Genomic DNA, 22,329 nt, shown 5'->3' with positions numbered 1-22,329 from the left:
CACCACAACTTCAGCCCTTCACAGTGCACACAGAACTGGAACACAGATGCCTTTCATTTCATTTTCTTAACTATTTTGCAGAATAATAAGGAAGCTTTTCTCATTTCACAGATGCTAGTTAGGCAACTGCTGCTCCAGGTTCTCCACTTAGGGCTGGAAGATACTTCTTCAGGCTGCTCTTCCACACAAAGGAGTATCTCCTTCCCTTCTCTTGTAGGCTTTGGTTCATGTTTCTCATGAAAACAACACTTCTTGTCGTGTTACTACACATGGAGTGACTTGTGAGTGGGTAGCTGCTTGAAATGAAGATGATAAAGCCATTACGGTTTTTCACAGTGTGGTGTGGTGGAGAACAGGAAACATCCTTTCAATTCTTCCTGTCCTGTTCTCTCACAGATGAGGCATGTGTTTTAGACATTGTGTGCATTCTGATAGCTAGTGAACATTTGGAAATGGCAAAGTCCTGGGTTAAGGCCAAATTTTGAGTCTTATAACCCAGAACAAGAAAAGAAGGAACCAAAAACATCCCTTTAGGGACATTTGAAGACACCATGTGCTGCACTTGCTGTTGACAAATCTTCTCTCGGAGCTGTCACTCAGCATTGTGTTCTAGTCAGTAGCTCTATTATATGTCTCTTAACAGTTCAGATACATAGCAGAGAATAGCTAGTCTCAAACTCCATCCATAATACCAGTGCCCCTAGTCAGTGCACAAGCTCAGGGCTTTCTCCACTGGGGAGATGTTGTTTCTTTCCAAAGGAGGCTTGGTACCAACAGGTGACACTGTCATCTGTTTTCTCAGGGTGGAATGTAAATTTATATTTATCTGTCTCACGTTGGTCCATTGCTACTTATCTCTGGCACCTTACCTGCAACTGCTTCACTCAGCTAACCAACTAGTCATCAGGGTGAAAGATTCTCTCCATGTTTCCACCTAGTCTAAACTGTTGGTCCTCGCTGATGCCCTTCATTTTATGATTTCTCAAAGACTCCCCGATGCCAGTGTTCAGTGTCTTCAATTTGCTTTTTGAGTAGTGTTCCATATATGGAGCCTGCTTTGCTTACCACCCCTGATCCTGCGAATCAAGAATCCCTGCACCGACTTTTCATCTCCGGGGCTCCTGTTCAGTTTGTGGCTTGATGTCATTGTCCTTGACTTTGTTCTTTGTGATTGCTCATGTACTTTTCCAGGATCCCGTCTCTTCCTTTTGGGAGCCAGTGTAGTTGCAGGGTGTCTCAGGGGTTCTGGGCTTCTTTCCGGTGTTCTTTCCAGTATGGCGTCTATACTTTCTCAACCCTTGTTTTTTGGAAGGAAGTGCATTAAGTGGATATTTTTTTTTCTTCTCTTGAAGTGAATTAGGTAACGTCAATATACTTTCTCCTCTTTCAGTTTTTAGGGCCTAAATTGTGTTTCAAAATATACCATAAAGGCTCAGACCTCTTAGAATTGTAGCTAAAAATAGCTAGTGAGTGTTGCCAGTTAAACAAGGCCAGGTGCATCATGGGAACTCTGGTGCACTGGGACTTGAGTCCCTCCTCATCACTGCACACTATTTAGATCCGTGCTGGAGTTAAACAGCTTGCGTTTGTATCCTTCCTCCTGAAGACTGAACACGCTAAGGAAGCTCGTAGCAGACGAAGTGGACTTCGTGCAGCATGTCACTCAGCTTGACCTGCGAGACAATAAACTTGGTGATCTAGATGCTACGATCTTCAACAACATAGAAGTTCTGCACTGCGAGAGGAATCAGCTGGTGACATTGAACATTTGTGGCTATTTCCTAAAAGCACTCTACGCTTCTTCTAATGGTAAGTAGCGTACTACACCGCTGGTCTGTGACCCACACCTTCGTTGCTGACTTATTGACACTATTCCTTCCTCATCTCTAAAAAGTGCCAAATCCTTTCCAGATCAAAGGAATGGAAGAAGAATGTTGGCTTAGTATTTACTCACATCCGAAGGGAAGATTTTATTGTTCTTGCTTGTTTTTTATATCATGATGAATTGTTCCCACTGGTCATTTATTTCTTCTGCTTAAAGTAAGGGGCAAATTGAAATGTTCCACTGGCTACTTGGTTAATTGCTGGGTGGAGGGTGGAAGCTAAGTCTACTGTAGGTTCCATTCAAAACCTGCAGTTGCAAAAAAAACCCCTGCACTTTCATGTTTTATTGACAACAGGATTACTTGGAGATAAATCTGAACTAACTGGAATATTATAGTAGCAAAATGCTTAGCTATTTATTAGACTATTTGTTTGAGGGTCATTTATTAATCGTGGAGTTATGACCCTGAACACAGTCTAGTAATTCATAAGGATGTAGGAGAGATCCTTAGGAAGAGAGGGTGTGTGATAGTGAGCTTTCAGACTGTATCGTGAGAGAGTGCGCTAGGCAAGGTACACTGAAGAGAGAGTGCAAAACAGCGCGCACCAGCGCCTGTCCAGGCTTCTAAGACGGACTCCATGTGAGCTAAGGGAGCCTGCACCAGGCTGTAAGTGGGAGGGGCAGAGAGCTGGTACTGAAAGTTCTTCTGTAAGCCTTTCACAGTTAGCTGGGAACAGAGTAGACAAGTAGATAAGAGTTGAACTTGGGAATTAAGAGAATAGGACTTTCAGAAACTACTGTGCCCAAGGAACAGAGCTCTAGCTAACAGTGGTGTCGCATTCATAGAGTTGAGAAGACTTGGTGATTGATTAGCGGGACTCATTTATGACTCTCCAGAGTGTGCTGCTTCAGTTGTGAGGGACTCCAAAACAAGGATCGTTTACGTACAGTTAGCACAGGTAACACCGAGAAGCTGTGTAAACGAATAGGAACAGAGAAGACGTGTCTCACAGTTGCATAGATGTCTTTGCTCTCCTGCAGTTGTGAAGTTACAGAAACAATAGGCGAGCAAAAGAACAGTGCTGTTCTACATGCAAAGAGTCATGTGGGTAGTAGTAATGTGTTTGTGTTTTCCCCTCTTAGAACTTGTTCAACTTGATGTCTACCCAGTTCCGAACTATCTGTCTTACATGGATGTCTCAAGGTAAGAAGACCGCATCCCATAGAGATGTTGGCTCATCTATCCAAACAATTCAAAGAATTGTCTAAGATTTTTTTTTAATAGATTTTGAAGGAAAGTAATCTAAGTTATTTTGAAATAATAAAGATTAAGCTTAATTTAAAATTTTATCTAAAATAAAAAGAATACAACCAACTGCCTTTTGGATGACATCTTTTTGGTTTTTATCCTGAACTGGAGTTCAAACTCAGTGCCTCATTCAAGCTAAGCAAGCCACTCCCACGGAGGAAGAGCTCCCAGCCCTAGAACCAGTTCGGACCTCAGGTTGAGCCTGAAAGATTGGAGACTTCCGGGTGGCATGAAGGTCCAGTCACACTTATGTATATTAACTGCGCCTTGTGTTTTTCTCTGAGATTCTTTGTCACTTTGTCCACATCAATCTTCTAAGACCTCCTGAAGTTGCTGGACCCTTAGCTTGTTTTAGGTAGGCAGATCCTATCTCTGACTTTTAAGTAGCTTTACTTTTGCAATGGTTCTTATCTATTACAGTGCCTAAAATAGAAAGATAGAATTTCTTCTTTGATGACATAAAGGCATGGCTGTGACTACAGCATGCATTTCACAAGTGAAACTTCACTAATTTTAATACACTAAAGTTGAAACTCAATTTAAGGAAATAACCAGCATTTCAGAACATATAGGGCTCTGGGGCTCTGAAGATGCCAACTCTTAAGACATTTGAGGGTGTGAACTGCAGTGTGTTTGAGTCATCATCCTTTGGGGTCCCACTGGCACTGTGAGTTATAAGGTACACAAGTTTACTTTTCATTGTGAAATACACACATTGAGCTATTTTAGTGATAAGCATCTTTTCAGTTTTTAGCTATTGTAAGAATTATTCCAATTGTAACTTTATTATAACTTGAATATAGAATTCTTTGAATTGTTTAATGAAGTTCCTAAAAATTTCTACAGTTTTATTTAATTAACTTAAACTTAGACGTTCCTTAAGTTCTTTGGATGTTGTTGTTGCTGTTGTCGTTTTATCCTACCCCCCTCTTACCAACCCTGGATATAACTTTTCAGCTTTTTAAATGAGAACAGGATTGTATGCATAGGTACATATAAATACCATGTGCAGATTTATTTCAGAGAGCTGATTATAGAGGGAGCCTATTTCCATCTAATGTAACTGACAAATGGTACCTATTGAAATCCCTGGGTCATCTTCCTTTGTAAATGTCATGTCTGGATCTTCTCTGGCACATGCCTTCCCCATGTGTAGTACTTATGTGTGCTACTTCCTAGGGTGTCAAGAAACGTCTTTAGTAGGGACTATAGAGTTCTTCAGCACAGAGTTCTTCACTGTTTTACCATTTATAGTTTTAATTTCCACGTGCTATGATTGCACCAATGAAGGACTTCTTCCACTTCCCTCTCTTGTTAATATGTTTTCAGAAGTCAACTATTATTAAATAAAACAATTCTTAGAGCACAACACTGCCCAAGTAACTGCATCAGATAATTAATTTCAAGTTGTACCTGGCCATGCATCATGTCACTGTCCTTCTTCTCCATAGCTGCATTTTTGCAGACATGTAGATTTGGGGATTATTCTAATGCCAGTGATAAAAATGTACATTTGAAAATAAAAATTTGTTAGTTGATTACTTTTTAAACTGGATCACTGTGTATTTTTCCCAGTGGTAGTCCTCTTTCTGAGTCTGCAGTGGTCTCTAAAGACTTGTTACCGTCTCAGATCTTTTAGATGTTAGAGATGATGCAGATGGTGTGTCTGTGTTAGCTTTTATTTTTTCCCTATTATAGTAATTAATCTTGGTTTTAAAACATAGTGGCTGCATATATCCGTTTGACCTTGTTCGTTGTATTTTGGCATTTCTCTTAAAGTTTTATTTTATGTGGTTGTTTTGAGCTTAGAAGTACATTTGAGGGACTAGAAAGCTGGCCCAGTAGTACAGAGTATGTACTGTTCTTGCAGAGAACTGCAGCTCACTCCCAGCATCCACACCAGTGGCTCGCTACTGCCTACGCTCCAGCTCCAGGAATCCTCTGCCCTCTTCTGGCCTCCATGGATACCTGCATGACTGTGTACACACACACACAGAGACACACACACATATACACAGACACACACACATACACACAGACAGACACAGACACACAGACACATAGACACATAAAATGAAAGAAAAGAATTGAACTACATATTTAAGGCCAGATTTAATTTTTTAAATAGTAATGTTTATGTTCTTATCTTTAGAAACTGCCTCGAAAGTGTGCCTGAGTGGGTATGTGAAAGCCGGAAGTTAGAAGTTTTGGATATTGGCCATAACGAAATATGTGAACTTCCTGCTCGGTAAGCATTTCAGATCAAATGAAATGACACAAGATTATAGATGATCAGCAATCAGATGCTGATGTAGTGTTTATCTTAGTCACATGTTGATCTGAACCCAAGAGACTCTGTATTTGAAAATGTATTCATTGTCTTTTATTCATGCATTGTCATAGGTTGGAGACTTTTCAGGTTGACATTGCAAATCCACACCAGGCAGTGGTGTAACTGGAAATAACCAGTACAGGAGAAGAAATATTAAGGACTTAGCAAGCAGCATGAATGGTTTACCTCTGGGGTCTTAATTCTTCCAGAATCTCTGCTTCTGTCTGTTGACAGCATCTCTACCTTACCCTGGACAACTATTGTTTTTCCAAGGATATAATTTTGTTGGTGGTGGGACACAAGTCAGGTGGATGTTGTTAGATCACTAAACCTTGGAACTGCAGACTACATTGTCTTTTCCGCTTTGAATTCAAATTCTGAGCAAGAAATCTACAAGTTTTGCTTTCTTTCTCTCCTTTAACATTTACATTTTTTTCATAATTTATATTTTTTAATAGTGTTGAGGGGTGTGAATGTGTACCAGTGCACATGTGGAGGCCAGAGGACTGCCTAGGGGAGGGGTTCCATCTCAGTCTGCCTTGGAGAAGTCAGGTCTTTTGTACGCACTGAGGCTTGCTGGCCCTGGCACTTCTGGAGACCCTCATTTCACCCCTGGAAGCACAAGGACTGCCTACACAAGTGCAACCATTTCTGGCTTTTACATGTTGTGGGGATCTAAATGCCAGTTGTCAAGCCTCACCATGAGAGTTCTCCCCACTGTGCCGCCTCTGCAGTCCATCATAACTTGTTCTTTATGAATAAGATTTTTAAAATAGCCATATGATAATTTGTAGCATCCATAGAAAAAGCTAAAACTCTTCCAGTAGAATAATTGTGACTAGCCAGTTAGTCAGTAAACAAAAAGAGAAGTCTTTCCCAGGCTGTCAGGAGGAACTTTCTGTGATGAATATAGTGTTCACCTCAGGCTCCCATGCCTACGTGGGAGACTTGGCATTTGAAGTGTGGCTCTTTTGGCCATGGCACTCATTGTTGATTTTAAGTACTAATTAACCTTAATTGATGGCCAGTTGCTTCCAAAATGTAAAGTTCAGTTATTTCAACATTTTTAGCCAATCATAGGACAGAGAAAAGTTGTTTCTATCAATGTACAATCAAAAGTGTCATTGTAAATATGACAGAAACAGCGGTCAGTTTAACCTCTATTTGATCCTTAGTTCAGTCTTCTTTTACTTGGCTCTTAAAGGTGTGAGAAGGGCCTGGGAAGAAAGTCCGTTCACTAAGATGCCTGTCACACAAGAATAAGGACCAAGTGTTATACTATCATAGATTTTAGTGTTTTATATTTTTTTAATGCAGAGTAAAACCAATACATATTGCTTCCTCCCTCTTGGTGTTTAGCTGCAGATTTGGGTTGAATCCAGTTGATGGTATAGTATTCACACAAAAGTGATTCATTAGAATTGATTTGATATTTAAACTTTGTCTCTAAGGAAGTATGTATATGATGAGTTTAACAAAGCAAGTTATTTATTAATGAAAATACATTAATAGAGAAATAATAGTTTAATGTTTAGATAATATCCAGAAGGATTGACCTGAGTTAGCATTTGATAGACTGATACTACAGTTAATTGAATCCACCCATTCTATTCTCTGCAGGATAAAACTGCATCTCTAAGTCTTACAAGGAAGGCATTGGGGAGAGAAAAATGGAAGACTAAAGTAGAAATGAAGTAAAATGTAACATTTTCTCAGTTGTACTTACAAAAGCTTCATGCTCTGAAGAGTTTGTTTACTGTTTATCTTCTCTGAACAGATTCTCAGAAGTGTTTGGACAGGACATTAGTCTTGTGGGTCTACAGAAGCATGCAGCCTTATAAAGCTCACCTTCTTCCTCAAGATTAGACAAAGCTCTTTAGTGTCTCCTTCTATGAAACAAATATAGAAAGTACTGAAATACAAATAGCTCCAAGTCTATATTAAAATAAGCCTGCTAAAGCTGGAGCGATACCTCAGCAGTTTGAGCACTGGCAGCTGCTACACAAAACTGAGTTCAATTCCTAGCACTCACATGGTGGTTCACGACCATCCATACTCTGGTTTTAGGAAATTAGATACCCACTTCAGACTGCCACTGGCACCAGGCACCCATGTGGTGTACATACATACATGCAGGGAAACCACTTGTATACATTAACTAAAATAAACTCATCTAATAAAAAAAATTAAAATGAACTTGGTAGCTTGCACTAAATTGTATGATATGTGGAATGATAGTTATTTAAGTCTTTCTCGGTTTTAATCCTCATCCTAAATTAGCTTTATATAAATAGTTGCCTTCTCCTTTTGTTCATTTTCATCCAGCTTATTTTGTAATAGTAGTCTGCGGAAATTGCTGGCAGGACACAACCAGTTGGCAAGGCTTCCTGAAAGGCTGGAGAGAACATCGGTGGAGGTCTTGGATGTCCAGCATAATCAGATCACTGAGCTGCCACCAAACCTCCTCATGAAGGCTGACAGGTAAAGCATTGCCCCTGTCCTCAGTATTTACCTCAGCCTGTTCACAGACCCTGTCACTAAGGATTTCATCACCTGTGATCCGAGCTCATTGGTGGGAACTTCTCTGTTTCCTAGGGGCTTGAATACATGGCCTTAGCCAGCCACCTTTCTACCATTTTGTATGGAATGGAGAAAGCAGCTTATCTTCTCTAATTTCACTGGTCTTTATAGAAAGGTATTTTGAATGGTGGTTAAATAGGCATCATGGAAATGAGATATGAACTCTTACCCTGCTCCTTAGACAGGAGTTGTGTGGGCCTTAGCTTAATTATCTGATTGTCTTCATTTTATTTTCTGTTGCCATGGTAAAGCACCCTGACAAAAGAAATTTAAGAAGGAAAGAGTTTATTTGCCTCACAATTACAAGTCATAATCCCTTTATTGTAGGGAAGTTAAGACAACAGGAACTTGAAACAGTTGGTCATATCACACGCTGAGAACAGTGAATTAATGCACTCATGTTAATGTTCAACTCATACACAATCCAGGAATCTACCCAGGGAATGGTGCCACCCACAGTGGGTGGGTGTTTCCAGTAATTGAAGATTTAACTTTAGTTTTTTAAGGTACTAGAACTTGAACCCAGGGCCTGGTGTATGCTGGGTTATAGACAAATATTTTACCACTAAGCTACTTCCCAGCTTCCACTCATATCTTAGTAAATTAATGTTTGAACAGTTTCCCTAAATAACTTGTGTCTAAGCATTTGAAGAAGTTGATTTGACATGAGGGATAAATTTAAATGTTAAGTGAAATTCTAATTTCTTTTTGAAATTCAGTAAACATTTAAATAACTGGAGGTTGAGAGAAAACCCACAGAGTAGGCAAGTTTTAAATCTTGGCAGCTGCTGGGAGGAGAGACGGAGAAGAGGAGGGAGAAAGGTCATGGTCAGCACTGGAGGTCTGCAAGCGCTTTAGAGCAAAACCCTGCCTGTCAGAAACCAGAGGGAGCACTGGGGCTGTGCAGGAAGCAGCCTTGACAGACTTCTTGTCATGGTTTCAGTTGTGATTCTGTGTTACAGTCGACGGCTCAGCCCTGGTGCTTGATGCTGCAGGACACTGAAAATGACTGACTGTAGCGCTCATGGTTTCAGTTGTGACTCTTACCACCGAGTTGCCTCAACTCTAATGCATAGCTTAAAACAAAACTGTTAGTGAACATACAGAAGTTAGATTCAAGACGGTAGAAAAGACAGACAACAGGGACAGCCTGGCATAGTGCTATGAGGAAGAACACTTTATTGCTGTATGGTGAAATGAATTTACTATTTGTGTTTAACAGGTTGCTATAGATATTAAGGAAACCTCCTGAATTACTCTTTCAGCTTGCTCTATAATTCAAATCTTACCAATAGTTACCATAAAATACTTTTTGTGAAAATAAACTGTTTCCAGATCTAGGTTAGGTTTTATAACTGAGAAATAGCACGCTTTCTCTGTCAGCAGGAAGTTTTTCGGAAACCAGAGAAGGGAATTACTTTCAATTAGGTGACTTTCAGTAAAGTCTTCATGTCTCCCCTGGAGCTTGAGCCCCATTTGACTAACGTTCTTATAACTTGATCACCAGGTTATGAATTCAAGTTTTCTATTCACCTTTGAGTTTTATTGCTTAGTTCATACTCTGTACTTGAATTGAAATGTCACACTATGAGTATTAATATGTATACTTATGAGAATTAAATATGTGTTTCAAAATAAATATAAGCTCATAACTCAAAAGTTGTAGATGGATGTGAAATTTGATGGACCGTATATTGCTGAGAAATTGACTGTGATTTTTGTATCTTGAGAGAAGGCAGAATTTGGTTCTGTTGGGTAAACTGGTAAATATTCTAATCCTCATCTTGCTGAACATCTTTTTACTGAGAGTTCTCGTGATGGAAACACCAAAGGAGTTTCAGATACATAGCTGTCACCAGCAGATGGTCGGAGGAAGGCTAGGTAATTCCCCATGGGTCGCCAGAGTGGATGAGTCACAGCCAGAGGGACTTCTATCCTTCTGTTCTTTCTTGGAATCTTGGCAGTGACTTTCTCCCTGTCCACCTAGCGTCTTTATGCACATCTGATGGCCAGATAGCTTCTCTCGATGGAATTAGTCCAACTAACAAAGCTGGAACAGATGCTTTCAAAGGAAAATTGCAACGGATACTTTTAAAGATCCCAGTCCTGGCGGGCCCAGGTCTATTTTTATACCTGGTTGGAGTAACAGAGGGATGCTCAGAGGTGGGAGATGGGGGTGGGGACACCCATGTGCCAGTGAGGCTCGTGGTATTTTTCTTTGCTCATTAACTATCCCTGGAGTATTAGTCACACCATAAGCCATAAGCTTGAGTGACTCAGAGAGAATATGTGTAAATATCAAAGGAGCTAAAAGAGAACAGAAAATCAGAGGAGAGTGATCAATTGACCATGACAACTGGTGCCTTTTGGCAAAGGCAGATATTTCTGGCATTTTGAAAAGCTGAGTTGCCTACACTTCTTTATGTGAGCTATCTTTGAAGTTGGGATGTTTTGAGAGATGTGGTAGATTAAAAGTGTTTCTAAAACCGTGTCTTTAGAAGCCTCTAGAGAATTTGAAGATTCCTGGCTTTTATCTCCGTTCTACTGTCTTTGATGTTAGAGAGGAGAGAGAGAGTGAGCTAGAATTAGCATGTTTAACAAGGCCAGCATCGTAATTCTAGTATGTGAGGTCTACCAAACATTGAAAGCTCAGGGTGACCGTGGGAGGTTCTGCTGACAGATTCCTACAAAAGAAGACTTATCCACAGAAATTGAGTTTCTTTAGGATAGGGCATATACTTTATCTCATATTTTTCAAATATTTGTACGTGATAACTCTTGGAGGGTATTAGCATCAAAATCAGTTGGCCAGTTTGTCAAAACAGAATCAGCTGATGAGATTTAGGACACTGCACAGAAATTTTCCAAGATTTCCCTCCATCCTGGGGAAAGAAAGGGCATGGGCACACATTAGACAATAGCCAACTCTGTGATTTTGAACAGGGTCATATTCTCATGAGTAATTCTTGGGATTAGCAGGGATGATCCAGAAGGCTTTAATCGAGGGTTTAATCAAGGCTTCTAGATGTTCTGAAGAGTCTCTAGCGAGGATCATCAAGAGTGCTGTCTGCTCTGCAAGATGCGTTGGTGTCCTTTGTCACCTACTCTCTAGAACCCTCATAAGAGATGAGGTGGATCGTTTGATCTGCTTCTGGTGCTTACAGGGGTCATCTGTTCTTAGGAAACTACAAGAAAATCCCACACTAGTTGGAACCCCGGTAGTCAGGTACTGAGTCTACTCCTGACTCACTGAGGGTTAGAGAGGAGCACTGCCCCTCTGAGAGCTCGCTGGGTAATTGGGAAGCACAGGCATGTGGTGAGCTGCTGACCTAGAGCAGCTCTATGGGCAACGGTGCTCTTTTAGCTGCCTCCAAGTTCTTCAATCTGAGCTCAAAAAGAGGTAAAGCTAAAGAAAAAGAGAAGTAAGCCTCAGGTTTCAGGAAGCAGCCTCAAGGTCCCTTCCACCCGTCTTACTCTCAGGCTGCGTGCATATCACACCAGCACAGAAGGAGACACTCTGCAGGACAGCAGAGGGAACTGGCAATGTGGACTGCAGCTACCACCCGAAGCTTAGGTAAAGTGAGTGCAGTGCAGAGGGCAGGAGAGCAGAGTCAGGACTATAAAGGAATGTTCTGTGAACAGAACACTGGAGGACACAGCATCATCCGCTTTCAATCCAAGCAAAATTCCTTAGGATACTGCATGGTCCCAATGACTTAGAATCTCATAGACACGCTAGAGAGGTGGCTCAGAGGTTAGGAGGGCCCATGGCTGCTGCAGAGGACCCAAGTTTACTTCCTAGACTCCAGGTTCTGCTTCTCACAATTGCCTGTAACTCCAGCTCTGAGAGATCTGATGCCTTTTGGCCTCCACGGGCACTGTACTCGGGTGCAACAAGCCTACACATATATGCACATAATTTTAAAATCTCTTAAATACTCCCATAAATATCCAGATGCCAGGAAAATCAACAAGGAAATGACAAACATAGTAACAGTGCCTAAGAAAAAACAAAGAACACACATCCTCCACTAAATTATCGTTAAGATAAAAATGTAAGGCAACATTCCAAGCTGAATTAAATATATCCATGAGCATTTGGGAATATAAAAATGAAAAATATTGGGAAGTTAAGAACAAAAATGGACAAATGGGAAGAGAAGTCATTGAATTCCTAAAGTGGAAGACAATAATAGTCATTTTATAAATGAGCAGCATATTACCAGATGGATAAAGGGTAATACTTTGAAATAAAAGTTCAGAAAAAGGCATTAAAGAAAGGCAGAGACGTGAAAGTGACATGAGGAACTAGAAGGTTAGAGATAAAGGAGTGGGGAAATGGGCCCAGAGGAGCAGAATTTGCATATCTAGAGTTTACAGAACAGAGAACGGGGTGGGGCAGATTTTTTTCTGACACATAAGTATATTTGACAAGAACTACTGAGTCAGGGCCTGAGACACTATATCAACTCTCAGATCTAGTAATTTAGATTCTGAAAAATAAAGAATTTCAGAGCTATATTAGAGGTTTGTTAAAGGGACTTAAAAGGACACCTATTTAGATAGTCACCAGACCCCAAAAGTATTAATGGCAAAGTAATAATGGAGCAACATTTTAAACATCGATCAAAGTATGACCTGAGGTTTTTGTAGCAGGCTAAGTTCTCTTTAAGAATAAACAGAAACTTAGATGTGAAAACTAAAAACGCCATAAAGAAGAACTTAGAAGTTAGAAGTAAATGAATGTGAATGGAAGAGGGAACAAAAAAAAATGGCTTTATGTATGTGAGTCCTTGAAGAGCAATGATACAAAACATTCACAGAACTGGCACTTAAAATTGTAATCCAAAGAGTATCTTTGGCAGCACATTGAAGATTTTACAGTAGGAAATCAATAAGCCAGCCAGTAAATGATCATATAAAAATCCAAAGGGACAGCTGGAAAAATGGCTCCATTGGTAAAGTTCTTGCCATACAAGCATGGAGACCTGCAGATTGCCTTCCCCACGGGTAGAAAGTGGTGGCTCATGCCTGTAGCCCAGGAGCTGGGAGGCAGACAGCAAGATTCCTGTAGCTTGTCAGACAAGGAGTTTGGCTGATGAGTGAACTGTTTGTTCGGTGAGAGGTCCTGTCGCAAAAGCTAAGGAGCAAAGTGACCGAGGAAAGCATCCAATTCAGCATTAGCCTCTGGCTTTCATATGCACGCACACACACCATTGTTAGGGTCCGAGAATCATTTAGTAACAATGTATAAGAACTAGGTAACTGTTGGGACAAACCCAGTTTCCTTTAAAAAAAAATTCTGTAGATGAAAAATGTACATCTTCATGTAATATTATAATAGCTGAGACAAAACATGAAACACACACACCAATTCATATGATTGAACTTAACTCTCCTCAGAAGTAAAATTGCTCATGTCCCTTAGATGATAGATTGGTGAACAAAGTGTTGTGTATCTATTTGTGAACTATGAGTTGTATACCGAAATGCTTTTAATGAAAAGATTCAGATTGAGTGATACTTTATTACCCTTATATACACACACCATAATCGTGAAGCCACTTTCTAAGTAGGAAACCCTTCATTACCCTATATATACACACTATAATTCTAACAGCCATTTTTATTTAAGATTTATTTGTTTATGTATATGAATGCATGTATACCTGCATGCCAGAAGAGGGCATCAGATAACATTATAGATGGCTATGAGCACCCATGTGGTTGCTGGGATCTCTCCAGCCCCCTAAAAGCCACTTTCTGGGAACCCCTGGGGTGTTTCTGGTAGGGCTGGAAATGGGACTAGGATGCCCACTCTTTCTGTTAGTATTCAATGTTATATTAGATATATTAGCCATGAAATTGTACAAAAATTAATTATAGGCATGAGAATTAGTAATAAAGAGCTAAGTTTTTGTTTGCATAAAATATAATAGCATTCCAGAAAAATCTAGAGTTCCTAATAAATAACTCATTCTTAAATCCTTCAGTTGGGCAGGGTAAAGTTCATACCAGGGAGCTTTATATGTTCAAGCAATAGACAGTGTAAGTCAGCATGTTGGTTACAACCCCCATTTAAGATGTCATCAAGAAAAATTGGTGCTTAGAAATACATTTAAGAAATGTTCAAACGTTATATGAAGAAAATATCAAAACACTCTGAAATTTAAAGAAGTAAACCAGGACTGATTTTAACACTAGAGCTGACTAAACACAAGACGAACTCAAAAGTAAGTCAGAAAACATGCTGTCTCTGGGACAGATTTAGTAATAAGTGGAAAATGAGAGTAGTGAATTATTCCCAGTAGCGTAAAACAAATGCCTGCAGTCTTCCTCTGCACAGAGTAAGAAACTGAGTAAATAAATAGGGATTCTCCTTACATTTTAATTCCAAATGGCTAACATCGGTAAAAAGAGTGACACAAGTTTTCAGAACCCTCTTCTGGCATGCAGGTATACACACACTCATATTCATAAACAAATAAATCTTAAATAAGAAATGGCTAACGTTACTGAAAAAATATGTTAAAAGATACTAAACAAAAGCCGACAAGTTGGGCTCCGCAGGTGACGGCACTGTGACACTCAGGGTGATGACCCGAGTGGTTCCTGAGACCTATTCGGTAAGAGCAGAGAGCCAACACCGTCAAGTTGTGTCCTGATTCTACACAGCAGGAAACCGTGAACAGAAACCACCAATACACATAAGAATGGATAAATACATAAAATTTAAAGAGAAAGTATGATAAGAAGTGGGATACGAGATAAAATATCAGTCTTAACTAATTTCCCTGCAAAATTAATAACTACCAGTTTGGGGAAAATAGAAGTGTAAGTGGTTATAATTGATAATACTAAGTAATCTGAGTTAATGATGACTGTAATGTGACATTGGCTTACGGTGCACAGCTGTTGGTCTCTGCCAAAAGTACACAACCTCTTTCTCATGATGATAGGCCATGGAGCAACCCACATAGAGCAACATTCTTCATGACATTATTCTACTGAGGAACCATGTAGCAGCTCCTGTAGTCGATCCACACATCAGTATGCTAGTGATTAAAACAGAGAATCTGGAGTAGCATCCTTGTCTTGCTCACTTTTCTAGTACTATGCTAAGACACCATGGCCAAGGCAACTTAGCAGAAACCACTCAGTGGGGTTTACAGTTTGAGAAGGTGGAGTCCATGACCATCATGGTAGAAAACATGGCAGCAGGCAGACAGGCATGGTGCTCAGACAATGGCTGAGCTTATATCTGATGCACAGTCACAGACAGAGAGCGAGCAAGAGCTAACCCGGAATGGTGCAGACTTTGAAACATCAACATTTACCCCCAGTGACTCATCTCCTCCAACAAGACCAGGTATCCTAACATTCCCCAAGCAGTTCCACAAACCGAGGACCAAGTATTCAAATACATGAGCCTAGGAGGCCACCTCAATTTTATGTGACCTTATTCTACTGTTGATAAACCGTACAGCAACACATACGAAGTAACATTCTGCAAAATGATTGTCTGGAATCTTCAAAGGTATCAGTCATTTAAGTGTCAGACTAGTGGGAGGTGAAGAAGAATACACAATTAGAGAAGGCAGAGTGGTGTGCTGGCCCTGTGAGCCACACAGCGGGACAATTGCTGCAAGTAGGATTCGGTCTGAAGATGTATCTGCAGTTCTGTATCAGTGTTAACTAATTTAAGCCATTAAAATTAACTGTTGAATTCAACAGCTAGTTGTGTTCTGTGTGTTTACTTTATTGTCCGAGTCCTTAGATCTTCCCCATAGCATTGGCATAAGTGTAAGATTGAATGTCCTCCACCCTTACCCCTTACTCTCTCAATACTAATGCACCATCAACAATTGTGATCATGTTTTCCAACTGCTTAGTGGGATACAACACGAGGATAGTGAGCTATAACTAACTTTTAGAAGTTAGCAGTGCCAGGCCTACTGGCTCCTCTCTGTGGTCTCAGCATTCAGAAGGAAGATGTAGAAGAAGTTCTAGTTGAAGCCAAACTGGGCTATACAGTGGAATCCTGTCTCAGAAAGTCCATAATGGCACAAATCACCGTGTATCACAGAATAAGGCTAAGTGCTGTTGCATGAACTTTGAGTTACACATCTGTACTGCATATGTATAGGCTAGCTGTGGAAAGTGTGTGCTAAGTAACCGGCATAAAGTGTTGGAAAGGCTATGAGAGTATTTCCCTCGTCAAAGTAGATGTTAAAAGATAAACAATAACAAGAAATGTAGGTTGTATTGTGTAACCCCTTAAAATATGGTACATAGAAGTCAAGGAATAACCTAAAAGTAGAGGATTTTTTCTCTTGGCCAGTGGATTAAAATAGAGAACAAGTCCTAGAACCTATCCCAAAAGTTAATCCAAACACATGGTGCCTGATGTCCTGCCACAGGATAAGGCTGTAGCACTGAAGCCTGCACTTCTCTACAAAGATAGGGTGTCTGTAAAATCATAGGGTGATGGGCACTTCTGAAAATCAAACAAAACAGGATAACCCAGAGTCAGGTGGATTGTGTGCCAAGACAGCAGTAGCTCTAGAGGCAGGAAGTGGCTTTCTGTCTTGCTGTGGCTTCCCAAGTGCTCTTGAGAGGGAACCATATCTATGCCTTTGGCTTTCTGCTGTGTCCAGCTCAGAGCCATTGATTCTAAGACTTGAGTTTGAGGTGTCATGCACACAGTCTCTTCACGTTGGCCCAGCCATCTCTGCTAGACTGCAGCAGCTTTGGAGAACGGGGCTTGTGAAATCATTCTTGGAGAAAGTTTTAGTCCTGTTTCTAGCGTCTGAATTCTGGAGAGATGTGTAAGGGGTAATAGGGCTGTTGAAACTGATGAAATTCCTGTCTGTGCCACTCATCTCTGTGTGACCACTGTCAAGTGATCTGGTTTTCTCTGCTTCAGTTTCTGTCTTCTTTGAAATGAGGGACTTCTAGGATAGTGAGAACATCCAGGGAGTTGGAACATACGGGTGCCCTCTGCTTCCTACAAAGCACCTTATAAATGAAAGCGTGGGTGGCATCTTAATGCCTTTTCTTTAATTAGATAATTATGTTGTGAGCAGAGCTACATGGCTGAAGCATCTTTACATTCAACAGGCTTTCATGCCAATGTTATAGAAGCTGGTACGAGGGAAGTTTAAGACGAGTTAGCACATCCCAGTGGCACAGGGAACGTAGCTTGTTCAGGTTGAATACACGGGGAGGGCTGATGCAGCTTGTTGTGAAGTCAGCAGGTCTCTTCACTGGAAGATTTCACCCATTACAGTCCTCCTTTTGTTCTTTCTGGAGGAAGGGTGACATCTTGACCATTAAATCTATTCAGGTCAGCTCCTACTACAATAGTCAAATTGAAGAGAGTGAATATTGCACATAATTTTCCTGAGATCATGATAAAATAAAAATTGTGTCACTTCACATGTTTGGTGTTAGCACAGTTGTGCTTTATGTGGTTTAAAACCATTCTTTGGAGCTAACAATCGTAGTTCCAGCTAACTTACCTTCACTTCTTGAAGGAGTATGGCACGAGGTTTCCCCCACTCTTAATTTTCAGTGGAGAGTAGAGAGCTCCATACAAGCTGGCAGTTTCAAGCCGCCGAGAAGTTCTTGGAAATAATTCTCTTCCTCCTGTTCAGATGGGAGAGCTTTTGAAATCCTGTTTGCAGCTTTATAGATGAGCATTGATGTGTCAGTGTTTTTAGAACAACATTTTCCCTTTTTCTGGCCTAAAATATGCAAATATTCATGAACCCATTCTCTCTGCAGGCTTTCCTGTGTCTTTAACTGCACATTTCCTAGAGAATTGTATCTTAATAGTTGTTATATTGTTTCCCAATTGACCCTACTGCATGATATTTTAAGGACAATAAAAATGCAATTCTTAAATTTTAATTTATTCTAATTCTGTACAGAGTAAGTTCTTAACGGATATATTTAAATCAGCCTGTAGAAGTGGAACCTAAAAAAAAAAAAAAAGAACTCTAGTGGAAACTGGTTTTCTTCCTAGTTAAGACCAGTTTGAAAACTGAGTGACCTTTTATTTCCTACTCTGTAACTCAGCTATAATTTCCCATGATTACTTACGGTTTCTACAGTCCAGCAACCCTCACCTACCCACCCTTGTTTTCTTTAAAAGTCAACAAACTACATGTTTCTTTAACTTGGGGGAAGCCGCTTTTCCTCGGATAAAGAGTAGAGTTGGGTGTGTGCAGAAGTGTGGGTATGTGTGCAGAATTGCATGTTAAGTTAGTACTGGAGGACTCAGAGTCACAGTACTAGGAAGGGCTCCTAATATAAGCCTTTTGAAATTTTCCAAAATAAAAAATAACTGTATCCTTCCTTTTTAAAATTCCTTTTCCTCAACATATGCTAGAACAGCCCAGAACTCATATTCAATATTTAATCCAAGATGCGGTTTTGAATATTTTTATTACTTCTTTGGTAATTTGATACAATGTATTTTGAATATAATCATCCCACTTTCTCCAGCTTTTCCCAGATCCCCAATACTTCCCTCCCTGTCCAACTTTGGTTCTCCTCATACCCTCCCTCCCTCCCTTAATCCATGGGTCCAATTTCTGTTTCCTAATACTCTTGAAGGGAGTTGCCCTGGAGCGTGGAGATCACACTGTTAAAGAACTCTTCCTCTCCGAAAAGCTTTCAGATGCCAGTAGCTCTTCTTCTAGGGCTGGAGCTTCATGCCCACCTGTCCCCTCATGCCCACCTGTCCCCTCATGCCCACCTGTCCCCTCATGCCCACCTGTGCCCTCATGCTGGGATTTTGTTTTCCTGGCTTGAGCTTGCAAAGACTTTATGGGTGCTGTCATGACTGCTTGGGTTCATATGTTCACCTGCCCTATTGCATCTGGAAACACTGTTTCCTTATACACATCTACCCCCCCAACCCCCGTCTCTTACAGCCTTTCTGTCCCCTCTTTCCGGATGATCCCTGAGCCTGGGGGATTGGATGTGGTTTGCATGTCTCACTTAGGGCTGGGCCTTTGTAGTCTCCTGTTCTCTGAATGTTGGCTGGTTATTATAGCAGGTGTGTGTGCACTGTGAGAATGGCTATTTCCTTATGGCGGATCTCTATGTGAGCAGGTGGAGGTGTCCACACACTTTGCCTGGTGACCCTATGCTCTGAACACTTCATGCTTTGCTGTAGCACCTGCATAGCCTGGTCTCTGAGTCCAGAGCTATGGCATCTTCTGTCCCCATCTTGTCCTTCCTGTCCATTCGGAGGATTTGGACCGGATTGAAGCACAGTTCTCTCTCCCTGTCCTCAGCACTGCATTGTTCTCTAACTTGTATTTCACAGTGAGTGGAAGGAAGTGAGTTGGGTTATCTTAGGTATAAACCTGTTGTTTGTATTTACCCATTGTTCACACCATCCTTTGGTAACCATGGCAGCATGCATTGTCTTTCCTCCTTGTTTGGATGTAAATCTTCTTGAAGTATACTGTAAGTATGGGAAAGTGCATAGCCAAATCCTAAGTGCAGGACCTGATGACTTTCTAAGAGTAAACACACTTGTATAACTAGCACTCAGTCTGAGGAGACAGAACTATCAGGCAGCCTTTCCTTGTATTGACTCCCTCCCATCTGTGGGCGGTAGCCACCCTGACTTCTTTTACCACATAGTATTGTCTGACTGGGACTCTGTAGCAGTGAGACTGTGAGGTGTATCCAGCTGTGTCCAGCTCTTCCCGGCTACTCTCACCACTGTTTTGATGAGAGCTGGCCCTTGATTCAGTAGTTGTAATTCTTCATTCCTGTTGCTACCAGTAGTCCACCAAAAGTAGCTGTGAGTATTTGACAGTTAAGTGTTGTACAATTCCATGGAAAAGGGACACATCACGTCAACGTTTAGTTGTATTATGATCTGACTGAATTGTTTTGAGTATAAGAAATTCCTTATTTTAACAATAAGCCGTTACTGCTTTCTTCCTTAAGTTAGATTATTAGTATTACCTCTTTCATTCTCTACCAGCTATTAAAAGAAGCACTTTCTGTGATTTTTGAATTTCAGTAAAAGGTGATTTGACTTTGTGCTTAATTTCAGCTAACTATTATGTTCAACATAACGTATGTTAAGTAGGCTGAGGATCCATATACCTGCCGAACTGAACTCCCCGGAGCCAGGACCTGTCTTTTTGTTTCTGTTTCTAAACCAAACTCCCACCTTTGCCTGCTCACTGAGCTTCTGGATTTCCTGAGGGAGCTGAACTAGAGCTCCAGCTTGTTAATGGACTTTCCTGCTTTTTGTATCTGCAGCCTGAGATTCCTGAATGCATCTGCAAACAAACTGGAAACCCTGCCTCCAGCCACACTTTCTGAGGAGACGAGCAGTATATTACAGGAGTTGTACTTGACAAACAACAGCCTCACCGATAAGTGTGTGCCTTTGTTAACAGGGCACCCCCGTCTGAAGATCCTCCACATGGCCTATAACCGGCTTCAGAGCTTCCCGGCAAGGTAATGGGTTTGTAAAGTGCTGTTCTTACATACATACTCACAGAAGGGGGAGAAGTCACAGGAGAAGCTTTGACCCATGGTGATTAATGTTTGCTCTTTCTCCTCATTTACAGCTATCTGTTATGCAAGCTGAAACCAAAAAGTATTCCCTTAAAACAACTGCATTGGTTTTTCTAATATGAATATATCCAAAAACCAAACCACTAGAATGTTCTTTAGATTTTCAAATAAGATGCATTTTTCGTAGCTGTTTTTTTATTCCTGTTCCTTTTCTTTAGCTACTGAACTTTATTTGAAAAACAAAACCCACTAATGATGTGTTTAAGAGTTGGAATGCGGGGTGCCTGGAGAGATGGGACCTGTTGCTCTTGAGAAGGACCTGAGTTCTAGTTTCTAGCACACATCTGACTGCTTATAACTCCAATCCCAGAGGACCCTCTTGACCTCTAGAGATGCCATGCGTATAGTATACACATACATATGCAGGCCAAATGTTCATACACATAAAGTAAATATAAATTAATAAATTATCTTTTAACAAAGAGCTGGCACTCGAATCTTATCAAGTGCTAGCATCCTGCAGAGCAGAGTTATCAGGACTTCTGAGAATCAATCTCTCTAGAGTGACAAAGGAAAGCTTTTCTTTACTGAAGTTTACAGTTTATTTTTATTCTACTTTTGGTTTTTGGAGACAAAGTTTCTTTGTGTAGCCTTGGGTGTCCTAGAACAACTCTTGTAGACCAGGCTGGCCTCAAATTCACAGAGATACACTTGCTTCTGCCTCTCCAATGCTGGGATTAAAGGCATGCATCACCACTGCTTGGCAATTTTTAGTTTTTAAATAGACTTTTGTTCTTACACATATTTATCCGCATGCACGCACACATACATACATGCACACACATACACACACACACACACACAGAGAGAGGCAGAGAGACATGGAGAGAGAGAGGGAGGGAGGGAGGGAGTGATTCAGTGGTTAGGAGTGCTTGCTTCTTTTTCAGAAGACCTAAGTTTTGTTCTCTTTGCCCCAAATCTGGCTCAATCACCTATAACTCCAATTCTAGGAGGCCTGACACCCTCTTTTGGAATCTCCAGCTACTTACATGCATGTGCACACATACAGACACATACACATAAATAAGCAATAGAAATTTTAAAATATATTTGATAGGATTTTGTTCATATTTACTACCTAATACAAACTGTTGTCGAAACCTAGTAGTAACAATTTTTGACGTTATTTTGATATAGTATTTAATAAAACAGTGCATTTGCAGTTATAAATTTATTTATGGTATTTTTTTGAACACTTAGTGAATACTATGTACAGTTAAATTATTTGTTCTTTTTTTATTTTGTAGAAAAAAGTTGGCCTGTAAAGCAGGAACCCAATTTTATTCACACTTGGTTTGAGGGAATGGCCCACTATGTAAAGTGCTCACAGCACAAGCATGACAACCCCAGTGTGACTCCTCACTGTTCACACAAAAGCAAGCATGCCTACTTTTGACTGTGGCCCCAGCTCTGGGAAGACCAGCTGGCAGGTCCCGCCCACTGGCTGCCACATCTAGCCAATCATTGAGCTCCATGTTCAAGCACGAAGTCTTCAGGAATTTTTGTTTCCTTCATAGCAGGCCATTAACCAAATGACTAAGTTACAGTGGGGAAGAGTAGAGAAAGACACCCACTGTGGCCTCCACTCACTACCACATACATGTCACACACACACACACACGAGAGAGAGAGAGAGAGAGAGAGAGAGAGAGAGAGAGAGAGAGAGAG

General features: G+C 40.7%; 1 protein-coding gene across 1 annotated transcript in view; it reads left to right on the top strand.

The window, feature by feature from the left end:
• The window catches only part of Phlpp1 (PH domain and leucine rich repeat protein phosphatase 1), a 208,735-nt gene that overhangs the window by 155,522 nt on the left and 30,884 nt on the right, over nt 1–22,329 (top strand). Inside the window, exons 8-12 of the mRNA XM_028775649.1 lie at nt 1,607–1,809; nt 2,969–3,029; nt 5,287–5,382; nt 7,792–7,947; nt 20,341–20,541. Coding sequence (XP_028631482.1) covers nt 1,607–1,809; nt 2,969–3,029; nt 5,287–5,382; nt 7,792–7,947; nt 20,341–20,541 — 717 coding nt within the window. The remainder of the gene's footprint in view (nt 1–1,606; nt 1,810–2,968; nt 3,030–5,286; nt 5,383–7,791; nt 7,948–20,340; nt 20,542–22,329) is intronic.

This window comes from Grammomys surdaster, unplaced genomic scaffold, assembly GCF_004785775.1.
Source record: "Grammomys surdaster isolate TR1022 unplaced genomic scaffold, NIH_TR_1.0 257, whole genome shotgun sequence".
In the NCBI taxonomy this organism is placed as follows: Eukaryota; Metazoa; Chordata; class Mammalia; order Rodentia; family Muridae; genus Grammomys; species Grammomys surdaster.
Note: the sequence above shows the minus strand (reverse complement) of the source record. Positions and strands in the feature narration are given on the sequence as shown.